Below are 13,932 nucleotides of genomic sequence, written 5' to 3'. Positions count from 1 at the left end.
CTGAATTACATATAAACGATATTTTTGGATAAAAACATCTCAATTTTGTTCTTTGAGGACTTTTTTGTTCTAACAAGTAACAATTTAGATATCACCTGGTTTTAAAAAAATCTCTCTCACACTCACACACTCACACAGTAACAGTATTCAATTAAGTACCGTTACTTGCGTCCAATCTATGTTTTCCCGCAACCTTTTTTTTCCATTACTTAGATACTACAATAACCCCACACTTCTCCTTCTACTAACCTTTTTTAAAATTAGGCACGTCTGTAAAAAAAAAAAAGTCCTTCTATTTACCGTTACTTTTTCATTGTTCCACCGAGTTCGTCTATTTCTAGACCTGCTCGTTTAAACACCAGTTACTTAGATCGTAAATAAACTTAGTTCTGTAATTTCTGGTTGTGAAAATGTCGCGAAGTCTTTTGATTTTACTCATAGCATTGGTTTCAAATTCAGTCTATTCTGTCGGTAAGTACATACCTACATACCTTTTTTTTTTTTTTTTCCTGATATAAAGTTTTATTTTATTAATATTGGGAGCACAACATTGCGGCACACCCTCACCTCCTCAACGTGCCACAAGGCTTTTATGAGGGATACCTACATACCTACGTAAACTAAAATTTAAATGAAATAGATTCTGGACGTTTACCTCATTATAAATCCTAAAGTTTTTTTTCACACGAACTCGTCAGTTGAATTTTTGGTTTTTATTCATTATTTTGCAATAACGAAGAAATCTGTGAAAGAAAGTACATGAGGTGATTCGGCGTTCTTGAATACCTATAAATGAATTATACTACTGCCCTGTTCAGTTTCCTTGATATTTTTTTCTTACATAGTACCTCCTACATAGGTAATGTATTTAATGCATAATATCAAAAAGGTATTTTTCATAGGTTTGGAAGTATCCTATAAAAACAATTCGCTTGTGCCAATCAACCTAAACAAAATGTGTTCCGTGCCATGTTTTGATACAGCTGATGAAGTTGAATGGATGGTGGATGCGTACAAAGTAATTACCTTGATTGATTAACCTTATATCTCTAAGCAAAAAGTTCAAAACACACTTTGTTGACTAAAAAAATGGTATTCATCATTCATGGGTGTTTTTTTTTTGTTTTTAGCCCGATTATTCAATTCAGGTGGATTCACCGAACAAAAAGTATCTCATAATAAAAAAGGCTTCGATCTATGATACTGGTGTTTATACATGCGTATCTAAGAAGAACCCAGATGTATTTTCAAACATTGTTGTTCACGTTAAAAGTAAGAGCTATTTTCTGTGTGCTATTTCTTTTATAAATGAATAGTACCTCTACCTACCTATTTATGTAGTTAGGTATACTGCTATAAGCTATACTTGCACTACGTATTTAACGTATTTTATCTAAATGTTTATTGTGCATTTGTGCAAGGATTAGGCAATACCTAGCAACGAAATTCATTACTAATTTCATTTTAAATCAGTCTCAGTTCTTGGAATGTGTATATTACGTATGTGTGTGTATTTTTTTAATTGAACAAAATTTAATCAATACCTACCTACCTATGTTTGATTTCAGTATTCCCACGAATCAATGCTACTTATGACCTACCAATTGAATTGTGTTGATGTTCGATAAAATTTGAAGCACCATTCAACTTCTTCGCCTAACCAAAATACAGTACTACACCTATCTCGTATGTCAAATTACGAGTGTATACGAATCACATCTTCATCGGTAAACCGTCATTCATATGCATGCATCATGAGAAGCTGAAATGAATATTTTTCGTGAATATTAGTTCTTGTTCTTGAAGTTTACTGAACATCACCGTCTAGAGATTGAGATTCTCTCGGGAGGGGGTAAGATGAAACTTCCTTAAACATAGAGTTTTTGCTCATATCTGCATTGGAGTGCCAGAAGTGCATCTTAAGAGAAAATCAGTGGCGTTGAAACATGTTCCTGATGAAAAATCCTATGCGGAGAGTTCATAACACTTTTTAAAATTCTGTAAAACTTCAAAAAGACCCATTTCCTTTTTCTTTCGTATCAGCAAAAAAAAACACACACTTTCTGCATGAACTTTCCGGGAAAGAATTTTTCTCAAGGAACATTTTTGAACATAATCGATTCTTTACTAAGATGCGTTTTTTTTTTGGATTTAGGAATGAAAAACACCTTATTGAGGGAGTTATACAATACATCCCCTAACGTAGAATTGCTCGTATATTCGCCAGAAACCGCTAACTATTTGAAGAACTATTTTCTGAAAAATCAATTTCTTATTTGATTGGGCTTCTCTAGTACCATACCCACCTTGGCATAAAATAATTAATTACAAAATCGACTCTGTACTTTGTATAATTAACAAAAAAAAATTGTATTTGTATGATACTTACCTACTAAGTGTAACGTAAAAGTATGTACTAAGGTGATCATTTTGAAAATATATCCTTTCTCTTCTAGACGTATCAACGATCATATCCTTATTTGATTTGTGATGTGCCAATTTATTCAATGAAAGTTGCAATTATACGTGAACGTACTTACTGACAATAATAGGTAGGTAGGTATTTAACTCATTGATAATTGAAGGTCCCGAACAATGTAATGACGTAATGACAATCTTCACTCAGAAATCACACTTTTTTGAACAAGAGGAAGTAGATCAGTACATTTAATGTACTCGTCCAGCTAGTGAGTGCTGAGAAAAACTGTAAAACGTTTGTGTTTTAATTGATCAATTTTGGAGTTCATGCTGGAAAATTATAAATTCTGACATCATAATTTTTTATGTAAAAGCATATATGTGGCATGTGGCCTGTAAATGCGCAGAGTAGGCAATCATTTCTGCACCGTAACTTCGAGATGTCGAGTGCGCTGTTCTCCATACACGATCTACAATTCTACATTCTACACAATAACATACGTTCTTTAGTTCCGAATATTTAGTTATTTAATCCGAAGACTTGGAGAGAATTGGCTCCTTTATTTTTAGATGTCTCTGTATGTAACTATTAATTTCATTTTGTAAAACAGATATTTCGGCTGAGGGCCTTTTTTTGTTCACCTTTAAAAGCTGTAAGTAGAAAAATTCATCATTCAAATTTTCGTTTTTGAGTATTGTAAATTGGTGGCACCTACAGAGAAGTTGCCTCAACACTCAAAATTTTGATTGATGATATGTATATTACTGCGTGCTCTTTCAATTTAGCTTTGTCTAGTTCGAAAATATTTCTGCACGTTGGGATACCTTCCTTGTGAGAATAGCTATAAATTTATTAATTTGGTTGTCTTTTCTAGTATCATTAGCACTAATTTAACATTAATGCCTAATTAAATGTTATTTTTGGATTAAGACCTAATTTTATTCTTTTATACCTATTTCAAAGTAAAATCCTTTAGATATGGATACAACTCTACATTTAACAACTACTAATACGATCAACTAGGCTAATGCAAAAAATTGAAAGATACCAACAAGGTACCTATACTACCTAGTACATATAAAAAAAAACGTCGATAGTAGCTAAGGTATTAAACATCTTACAATGAAATCCATCATTCTATTCATTTGTTCAATTGAATTTTGAGTGCAAGCGTTTCGCGCCAACTGTCGGGAGTTACCCAGCCTGGCACGTCACCTGAAACACATAGGTAAGTAAGTATAGGTGATAAAAATATGAAAATTACATCTTACGTTGGTGATGACATCGAAATAAAGTCACGCTTTTTGATAAGAAAGGAACAAACTCATTCTCAAAAACTTCAACTGAAACGTATTCATGCCAATTTTGAGAGCTTCAGGGTAATTTCAGAGGTGCTGCTGAGATGGTGCAAATTGAAAATCGCAAAGAAAAAAAATGAAATTGGTGGAAAAAAATAATTTTTTTATCAGTTGAAAAGTGATTTGCGAGCAAAAATTTGAAAGAAAACATGCAAAAATAGAAGTTTTGTTGTTGTTTGGACCCATTTTTCTAAAAATTTTCGCTCTCGCTTCGCTCGAGCAGTAATTTTGCCTCCGTTTTCGAGAAATCACCACACATCACGATAGGTTTCAAGAAAATTACCCCTCATTTCGATTTTTCATGCCTAAAAATCTGGTTTTGCCCCCTCTTTGAGAAAATCCTGGCTACGCCACTGGGGGAGGTTAGAGATGTCGAAGCACTCAGAAGGCACATTTATATTGCATTCCAAATAAACATGCTAAGTTGCAGTCTCGCAAACATTTTTTTTTCATTTGAAAATAAGTGACAGAAAAGGACTGTTAAAACAAACTCAAGAAGTACTTAATCTCCCACATTAATTCTAGTAAAAATGTTCTTTTATAATAAACTTGTGAATGCGAACAAGTAGATAGGTAAGTACTAATCATCAATAATCATTCGCAATTTCGCATTCAATTCAAATTGGGTAACTGTAGCAATGGAGAATGGTATCGCATTAGAAAATAAATAAGTGGCGCATACATAACCTCACCTCCAAAAACACTCATAATTAATCTGATGAATAATTTTGGGTCTCTTTTGGACCGACACGTGTAAACACCAGTATCATAGGTTGTGGCCTTCTCTATTTTCAAAATCTTTTGATATGGATTCTCTTCATCAATTGAAATTGTAGCCTGTAAAATGACATCAAAAAGGCAATTTAATTACATTGATACTAAGCATTACATATACAGATACACCTGTTTAAAAATAAAATGCACAGATTTGAAAATCGTAGAGCTTATAAATTTCCTGTTTGCTAGAGGGCGATAAATTACACTAGGCAACAATTTTGAACTTTTTTTGTGTGTTTGGGTTGAAAATGGACTTCATCGAAAGTTTAGACCCTAAAACAAAAAAAAAGTGAGTTTTTTAAAATCTGAGTTGTTTTTGTGGTCAGGTCAGGAGAGATGAGAAATTATCGAATGTTTGCATTTTTGTATTTTTTCAACATAAGCCCCTCTTTTATGGGGAACCTACGCAGTCGCATCCTGTGTGAGAAAAAAGTGCTCGAAACCAAAATTGTAAAGCATAAACTTTTTTTTACTTCAGACTAAAAACCTATTTTTGAATTCATCTCAGATTCGTGTTTTTGACCAAAACTATGTAAGCCTACATAGGTAAGTCACGTAATACGGTTCCAGTGAAAATGCAGATTTTGTTGACATAAAGGTGTGGCGATTAATTTATTAGTTTAATGAGTATGACAATAAGAACTTACATTGTCAGTAGTGCGAAGCTTCCACTCAACTTCATTGATATCTGAACAAATTATGGTACAACTTTGGTTAGCGAAGAGCTGATAGAGAGAATTGTTGGGAACTCGATAATATTCGAGGGCAGAACCTTTAAAAATCACGTCATATGTCACTCATTTTTTTTCTCACAATATCCACTATTTTTTTTTTTTTTCATTTATATAGCTTAAAGTACAGTAGGTACCCATTAGGGTTCGGAATTTATAAGAATTCCGAAATGATAATGTTAATATTATATCCACTTACCGAAGGAAAAGGTTGAACATGAAATCATTAAGAGTAAAATCACATATCGAGTCATTTTTATGCAAAACACTGCGATTATACCTACACTTGTAGATTTATGGAGATTTATTTTTTTAAAGAAGTACGAATTAAGAAAGATTGAACCAGAAAAAAAAATCAACACACAACTTAGGCCTACAAGTTCAAAAAAGACTAGGTATCTGTTATAACAATCCGTTTTATACTTCTCCAAGCGGTTTTTAAAAAATAAAGTCTTTTATCACATTCACATAGAACTTAGTCAAGTACCGTTTCTTACGGCCTACCTATATGTTTTCTCCGACCTTTTTTTTTCATCGCCCTTTATTTCCGTTACTTCTTCTGTCACAGCGTGAATGTTTCCTAACCAGTTTAGTCAAATGATACAGGTATAGGTATAAACATTATGACCCCGTCTAGCGTCTTTTCGTGTTCAACCCTATTTTGTAGATACCTAGCTACTTAAAATTGATTAAACTTCAGAAAATTGTTAAATTTGAGCACATTTTGTTCATGATGTGGCTAGCTAAAATGTTCTCAAGTTTCAATATCAGGCAGAAAAATAAAACATTCCTATAAAGTGATGAAAATTGATTTTGATTTATGAGTGCGGTGTTGAATAATATTCTGATAAAATCAATGTTATTGGCTCATGATTGAAACAAGTACCTAGGTATACATATTATATATTTGTACAGTGTGAAGAAAATTCAAGAAAAATGTGAAAGTATGAATTTTATGAACAGTAAGGAATTACACCAAACACAATCAGCTCTAGGTATATGTATCTAAGTCATCATTCACTGCTGTTCAATTGTATTTTGAGAGTAAGCGTTTTCCGCCAATCATCAGGAGTTACCCAGCCCGGAATGTCACCTGAAACATGAAAAATGAATATTTAAATCGCAATCTAGCATACTGGCACCAAAATAAAATCATAGGTAGTGCCTATGATACAACGTATGTATGTGTAAGTATGGCCTTACCTCCAAAAATACGCATAAAAAATCTGATGAATAAGTTGGGGTCTCTTTTAGACTGACACGTGTAAACACCGGTATCGTAGATTGTGGCCTTTTCTATTTTGACAATTTTTCGATATGGATTCTCTTCATGTATTGAATTAGTAGCCTGTACAATAACATCGAAAAGGCGCATATTTATGTACATTGATTGCTTTGGTTTTAGTCGTCCAGATATTTTTGATGTACATACTCGTATTTCACATAATTAGGTAAACGATAAAATGAGATTCAAATGGAGCCTTATGTATGAAAATAACGTTTTACACATTTGGGACAATTGAAATGAACATATATCTAGGGCGATTCTAGATAATATTATTTTGCTGAAAATGAGACCAAAACGAGCCCATTTTATTCTCACTTTTTGTCGATTTCTGCGAAGTTCAATTTTGAACAAAAATGAATTTAAAAGAGAAATTAGTTCAGGCCTAGAGAGGGTGTCAGGGGGTTCTCAAAATAGCAGCAAAACTAAAATATGTGTATATGTTGTACACAGCTGGGAGCGATACACAACATTATACACGTACATTTTTTTGGTGATTTCACTTCTGAAGGGAGTAATCAAAAGTGTCTTTGAAAAACTAAAAATCATGAAGGTGCAGATTTTGTTTACTTACAAGTAAGAGTGCCGATTTAGACTATAATCCATACACGAAAAAGTGCTCTAGAAGTTGATTTTGTATTTTTTTTTCGGGGACCAAAAAAATGCGCTGCCAAAATGAAGGTACTACCTGCCCCATTTGGAAAAGTGCAATTTTGAAATTTTTTCCCCGCACAACGAGGGGGCGGACCCTCAAAAAGGTGATTTTGGGGACATGGTCGGGACCGAAAAAACTCGACGGGGTTGTGTTGGGGGACTTCTCCCGATACCAAATATGTAATTTTTTTCCGTGAAACCCTGCACAACTGCATTCTATGGCACTTCCCTCATAGAAAATCATTACTAGTGACTTCAAAAAATTACTAGCGTTTCTGAAAAAGTTACTAGTGATACCGAAAACGTTACTAGCGCTTGTACTGACGCTACTAGCGACCAACTTGACACTACTAGCGACCAACTCGTCACTACTAGTGACCAACTCGTCACTACTAGCGACCAACTTGTCACTACTAGCGACCAGCTCAACACTACTAGCGACCAGCTCGACGCTACTAGCGACTGACTTGACGCTACTAGCGATCAGCTCAACGCTACTAGCGATCAGTTTGGCGATACTAGCGACTGTCTCAACGTTACTAGTGAATGATTTAACGCTACTAATGACCGAGCCGACACTAGTAACGAGTGAAAATTAAAGAATTACCAAAAACCATAATTTTGAAAATTTTCCGCTTGGGCCAGATCATTTTCCTTTTTCTTTCTCCGACCAAAATTAGATAGTAGCAAAATTGACTTCTCACATCACAAAATAATGCGATATTTTTAGGATTTTTTCAAAAAAAGATCCTCCGCTGCATTTTAGTCAAACTACCAGAAATCCTCAATCTAAAACTCCCCTTTTTTCGCCAAATATCTGGAAATAATCATTTAACATTTCAATTTTTTGCCAAATTGGTTATTTGTAAAAATATAGAAATTATATCCTGAAAAAAATGAAGAATTGTCAATTGTCAAGAACTTTTGTTGTGGCTTGCTCAGTTGCTCTGGCCCCATTTATATTTTCAATATTCGGAGGGGGAGGGGAGGGGAGAGGAACGGAAAAAAATTCATGAATTTTGCAAATAAAGCCTAAATTCCAGTCGAAAATTTAAAAAAATCGAGGTACCAGCCCCCTCAGGGGGTGAGAGGAGGGGAGAGGAACGGAAAAAGTCCATTTTTGCGAATAAAACCGAAATTGCAGTCGAAAAATGAAAAAAAATTTCGAGGTACCAGCCCCCTCGGAGGGGGGAACGAGGGTAAGGGGACGAGGAAGGGTCTATTTTCGCAAAGAAATATCGAATACGAGTGTATGATATCCATTTAATTTTTATCTAGAAAAATCAACACACCAAAAACTCAGTTTTAATTTTGTAAAAAATCATTCAACTTGAAATTTTTTTGAAGTCCAGAGTGCTAAAAAGTGCATATAAATGTTTCAAACACCTCATCTTCCAACTTCCCCAGTGGCCTAGTTGGTTAGGCAGGTGACTAGAGAGTGAGAGGTTGCAGGTTCGAACCCCACCCCAGGCATGAATTTTTTTTTAATTTTCAAAATTTTTTTGGGGAGAATTCGTTGTTCTAGGAGGGTCTACGAGTAAATAGCTCCCATTAACATGTTTTTGCCATGATTTTCAGTGCAAAATGCGCAAATTTGCGCGTGTCACTACTATTGACAAACGTTACTAGTCATTAGTAACGTCTGTCAGTAGTAGTGACGCTACTTGCCGAAAAAGTTACTAGTGTTTTTTTTTAGTAATGACGCTAGTAGTGATTTTCTATGAGGGTTTGAATGCGATTTTTATGCATTTTTGGCCATTTTTGATGGTAAAATGGCTCTCGTGTCTACGATATGGCTGAGGACCGAACAATTTCTTGGACGTTTGTTAGACGGGGCTATTTGAAGCCCAACTGCGCAAAAACGGCGAAAAAATACTTGCACAACGCGATTTTATGAGCACTAATAGGCTTGTTACCACTCCCCCGCCCCCCGAATTAAATAATGCATTGTGAATTCGATAATATCGATGCGACCCATCAAAATGGTATAAAATTTCGCGCCGAACACAAAAATCGCAATCATTTTAAATTCTGACCCCCCGCGGTGGAGTTTTGCCCCCCAAACTGAATATAACGATGATATTGAACAAACTTTGCACGTTACACGTCGATACTGAGGATTTATGTGTACGCAATCAGAATGAATCTCATATTCGTTGCTTGGGAATATTTTTGCTTCAACATTTTTCATTTAATCTCCACCCCCTCCCTTCCCCTTTAAAGACTATTTTTGAACATGGATTTGAAAACTTGAACATGACCTATCAAAATGGTACAAAATTTCGCGCTGAGCTTGGAAATTGCAGTCTCTCGCTCCTCACATTCGATTGACTATTTTTCTCATGACTGGAATGAAGTTTGGAAACGATGGAGCTCGGGAAAGCGTATTCTTTCATTTATATTTTTTTCATATTTTATTTTTGTTCCAATTATCTTATTTCTTTGTATTTTTTTGTTTATTTCGTATTTTTTGTATCTTCCATTGTTGTTTCATTTTTTTCTCGTTTTCCTCATTTTTCTGTTTTTACCCATTTCATCTTATTTTTTTTTTTTTTCATTTACTTACATTTTTTGCATCTTTCATTGTTATTCCATTTTTCTTGTTTGTAATTTTTTTATTGTTTTTCTTCATTTCTTATTTCATCTGATTTCTTTTCATTTATATTTTTTTTTTCATCTTTCATTTCTGTTCCAATTTTCTTATCTGTTTGTATTTTTTCCCTTTCTTATTTTTCTGTTATTTTTTTTCATTTCATCTCGTTTTTTTCATTTGCATTCTTTGAATCATTCATTGTTGTTCCATTTTTTTGTATATTTTTCTGTTTTTCTTTTTTTTTTCATTTCATTTTTTCATCTTTTTTTTGGTATTTTTTTCCTTGAATATTTTTTTATATTGTCACATTGTTACATAAATCCTTATATACAGAAACGTAATGTGCAACGTGTTCAATTTCATAGTTGACTTTATGGAGGGAGGGAGGGGGGCAAAACTCCACCAAGGGGGTCAAAGTGAAAAATGACTGCAATTTCCAAGCTCAGCGCGAAATTTTGTACCATTTTGATAGGTCATGTTCAAGTTTTCAAATCCATGTTCAAAAATAGTCTTTAAAGGGGAAGGGAGGGGGTGGAGATTAAATGAAAAATGTTGAAGCAAAAATATTCCCAAGCAACGAATATGAGATTCATTCTGATTGCGTACACATAAATCCTCAGTATCGACGTGTAACGTGCAAAGTTTGTTCAATATCATCGTTATATTCAGTTTGGGGGGCAAAACTCCACCGCGGGGGGTCAGAATTTAAAATGATTGCGATTTTTGTGTTCGGCGCGAAATTTTATACCATTTTGATGGGTCGCATCGATATTATCGAATTCACAATGCATTATTTAATTCGGGGGGCGGGGGAGTGGTAACAAGCCTATTAGTGCTCATAAAATCGCGTTGTGCAAGTATTTTTTCGCCGTTTTTGCGCAGTTGGGCTTCAAATAGCCCCGTCTAACAAACGTCCAAGAAATTGTTCGGTCCTCAGCCATATCGTAGACACGAGAGCCATTTTACCATCAAAAATGGCCAAAAATGCATAAAAATCGCATTCAAAGTGCCATAGAATGCAGTTGTGCAGGGTTTCACGGAAAAAAATTACATATTTGGTATCGGGAGAAGTCCCCCAACACAACCCCGTCGAGTTTTTTCGGTCCCGACCATGTCCCCAAAATCACCTTTTTGAGGGTCCACCCCCTCGTTGTGCGGGGAAAAAATTTCAAAATTGCACTTTTCCAAATGGGGCAGGTAGTACCTTCATTTTGGCAGCGCATTTTTTTGGTCCCCGAAAAAAAAATACAAAATCAACTTCTAGAGCACTTTCTCGTGTATGGATTATAGTCTAATTAACTTACGAGTTTAATGAGAATAAAAATAAGATCTTACTTTATTGGTAGTGCTAAGCTTCCATTCAACTTCATTTATATCTGAACAAATTATAGCACAACTTTGGTTAACTTGAAGCGCATAAAGTGAATTGTTGGAAGCACGATAATATTCGAGGGTAGAACCTATAAAAATAACGTCATAAGTACATCTCACTCATTAAAAAAAAATAGATCTCACCTGATTCTTATTAAGTAATACCTTTACCTACTTACCTAGATAGGTGTTTAGTATACTTTATTAAAATTAGGGTTTGCTGGAGTTATTCGATGTTTTCAATAGGTAGATATTTTTACTAAAGTAGGAACGAGTAGGTAGGTACACATTCTAAACTAATAAGAAACTGATAATTTGGTACTCACTTACCGAAGGAAATGGTTGAACATGAAATCCATGCTAAGATTAAAATCAAATGTCGAGACATTTTATGCGAAAAAATGCACTTGAGTACATAAATTTAGTTCTTTATGGGGTATGGAAAGTTTGTACAGATGGTATACGAATATGTACTCGTAAGAAACAATTGAAAAAAAAATTGACACACAACATACGCTTTCAAAAAAAGACTTTCTGTTCAAAACTGATATCACTTCCATGCATCTTCGTTTGGTTTTAAAATAAGAAATCTTTATTTAGTCACCGTTTCTTACGTCCTCCTGTTTTCTGAAAACCAACTCTTTCTCCTCGCCTTTTTTGTCACTGCTGCAGAATAAAAACTACCTTCTATTCCCCGTTACCTTCTTCACTCATGAGCGTTTATTCTCCTTTTAGATATACCTACACTACCTACAGCTTAGTTTATAGTCGAGTGATACATATGCAATTAATTAGATACTTATGTAGGTACCATAATTATCCTTTTTTTTTTTTTTTTTTTTAGCCATTCGGATATGGTTTTCCCTGTAGGTAAGCTTACGCTAGTTTTTGTGCATATGAAAAAAGTTTTTTTTTTAAAAATAAGAAGTGTAAATTTTGAAGAATAGAACAGTACTTTCGGAGTCAAAAACATCAACAGAGGCAATTAGGTATTGGATAAGTACCTACGTACCTAAAACTATCTGTACATCGCAGCTATGTGGTGAGCGGCAGGGGGATCTGAATGCTGCGTGGAGGAAGCGGTTCTGGTGGAAGAAAGACGCGAAGGGGAAAACAAGAAAGTGATTCTACTGTGCAATGTGGATGGAATGTAAGGGTAATTTTGGTAAGTTGTGCGAGATGCTATGCGGGGACGGGGGAAGAACTGTATATACCTAGCTGAAAAGGTTGGGGAAGGGTTGAAAGGTTCAAACCTTTTAAAAAGCAAGAGTGAGAGCTGTTCAAATCGCGTTTCGAATCTACTGACAGCAAAAACCCTCCCTTCATTTCCGTTACTTTTTTACCGTCCCAACCAATTGCTTGTTCTACTTTTTCTAGCCTTGTTCGTGTAAACATCAGTTAGGTACCTTACCTAGAGGTCGTATTTTTGAGAAATCTGATTGTAAAAATGTCGCGATGTCTTCTGATTTTATTCGTAGTCTCAATTTCATTATTAGTCTATTCTGTTGGTAAGTACAAGTAAAATAAATTTAAAGTATGTACCTACAAGTACGTTCTAGATGTTTAACTCAAAACTTGACAATAATTTTTGAATTTTCCGAGTTACTTTTGGTAAAAAAAAATCTTGTATTTTTTTTTTCATTTCGCAGTGACTGAACAACTGTGAAAAAGTCTCGTATGACGTGACTCGATATTCTGAAATACTTACTCATGTCTCATACTCATGTATCTCAGTATCTGCATCTGTATTTGTAACTATGTACATTCAAAATGAAATGTTCATAGGTTTGGAATCATATCTAAACAATTCGCTTGTGTCAATATATCCGCTCCAAAGGTGTTATATACCGTGTTATGATACAGATGAAGTGGAATGGAGGGTGAACGCATACAAAGTAATTACCTACCTCGATTGGCCTTATAATACCTACCTAAGCGAAATGTTCGAAACATAGCCTAGTGTTGTTGACCAAAACAACGGTGCATTCACGGGTGCTATTTTTCAATTTCTGTTTTCAGCCCAAATATTCAATACAGGTGGAGTCGCCGAATCGAAAGAATCTCATAATGGAAAAACCTGGATCGTACAATACTGGAGTTTACACATGCGTATCTAAAAAGAACCCAGATGTATTTATAAATGTTGTACTTCACATTAAAAGTAAGCGTATTTCTATGTCGTACAATTTTTTACTTTAGAAAATTATTTTTTTTTCATTTTTAATTGGTTTCAATACAAAGCAATATCTACTCGGGTAACATTAGCCTAAGGTATCATGTGTGTGTGTTTTTTATTGAAAAAAATTTGATCGAGGGTGTTTGGTTTCAGAATTCAGTGAATGGCCATCATTCAATGATGATGCACCACTTGAATTGTGTTGAGCATACTGCAATGGATTGTTCGATCACATTCAAAATATTCAATTTCTTCGCCAAATTGAAGTATGTAGGTACCTACCTGCTTAAGGTAGGTATGTCAGATTAAACGGATCACGTCATTATCGGTCAACTTTCATTCTTATGCTTGTATCGCCAGAAGCTGAAATACTTCAACCAATTTACACTACTTACTTACTTACTTTTGGAAGTGGGTACCTACCTCAGTTCAGTCAAACACAAATAGGTACGCTTAATTCTTGATGTAAAAATTTTGTACAAATAGTTGGTGGTTTTTGCGAATATCGATGCTTAATGGTCTACAAAGAGATGTGAGTGAAAACTGAAATAGAAATGAATGAAAATGA

General features: G+C 34.6%; 1 protein-coding gene and 2 long non-coding RNA genes across 4 annotated transcripts; 2 read left to right on the top strand and 1 right to left on the bottom strand.

Moving 5' to 3' along the window:
• Positions 1-2,461, top strand: LOC135835446 (uncharacterized). 2 transcript variants are annotated; one of them, XR_010556889.1, is made up of 5 exons: positions 1-471; positions 903-1,018; positions 1,131-1,272; positions 1,569-1,852; positions 2,156-2,461. It is a non-coding gene; the product is annotated as an uncharacterized LOC135835446 (long non-coding RNA). The 2 variants fall into 2 exon arrangements; XR_010556888.1 differs by having other exon boundaries at positions 27-471; positions 1,569-2,461.
• A 779-nt stretch (positions 2,462-3,240) lies between these two features.
• Positions 3,241-12,473, bottom strand: LOC135835445 (uncharacterized). Its single transcript, XM_065349703.1, has 7 exons — positions 11,519-12,473; positions 11,153-11,277; positions 6,489-6,633; positions 5,485-6,378; positions 5,202-5,326; positions 4,470-4,614; positions 3,241-3,634 (listed from the first exon to the last, which is right to left on the bottom strand). The coding sequence occupies exons 1-4, from the start codon at positions 11,574-11,576 to the stop codon at positions 6,299-6,301; spliced, it is 408 nt and encodes a 135-aa protein (XP_065205775.1). The 5' UTR covers positions 11,577-12,473; the 3' UTR covers positions 3,241-3,634; positions 4,470-4,614; positions 5,202-5,326; positions 5,485-6,298.
• Positions 12,474-12,557: 84 nt separating this feature from the next.
• On the top strand, positions 12,558-13,657 carry LOC135835447 (uncharacterized). The gene is made up of 4 exons (XR_010556890.1): positions 12,558-12,696; positions 12,974-13,083; positions 13,208-13,349; positions 13,518-13,657. It is a non-coding gene; the product is annotated as an uncharacterized LOC135835447 (long non-coding RNA).
• The last annotated feature ends 275 nt before the right edge of the window (positions 13,658-13,932 follow it).

Source organism: Planococcus citri, chromosome 2 (assembly GCF_950023065.1).
Source record: "Planococcus citri chromosome 2, ihPlaCitr1.1, whole genome shotgun sequence".
Classification (NCBI taxonomy): Eukaryota; Metazoa; Arthropoda; class Insecta; order Hemiptera; family Pseudococcidae; genus Planococcus; species Planococcus citri.
This window is presented reverse-complemented; position numbering and strand designations above follow the sequence as displayed.

Excerpts from the sequence above, each read along its gene's own strand:
- LOC135835445 (XM_065349703.1), bottom strand. The coding sequence starts at position 11,576 with ATGTCTCGACATTTGATTTTAATCTTAGCATGGATTTCATGTTCAACC. Across the intron at positions 11,278-11,518 it reads ATGTTCAACCATTTCCTTCG|GTTCTACCCTCGAATATTAT; the intron begins GTAAGTGAGTAC and ends TTATTTTTATAG. Across the intron at positions 6,634-11,152 it reads AGCTTAGCACTACCAATAAA|GCTACTAATTCAATACATGA; the intron begins GTAAGATCTTAT and ends GTTATTGTACAG.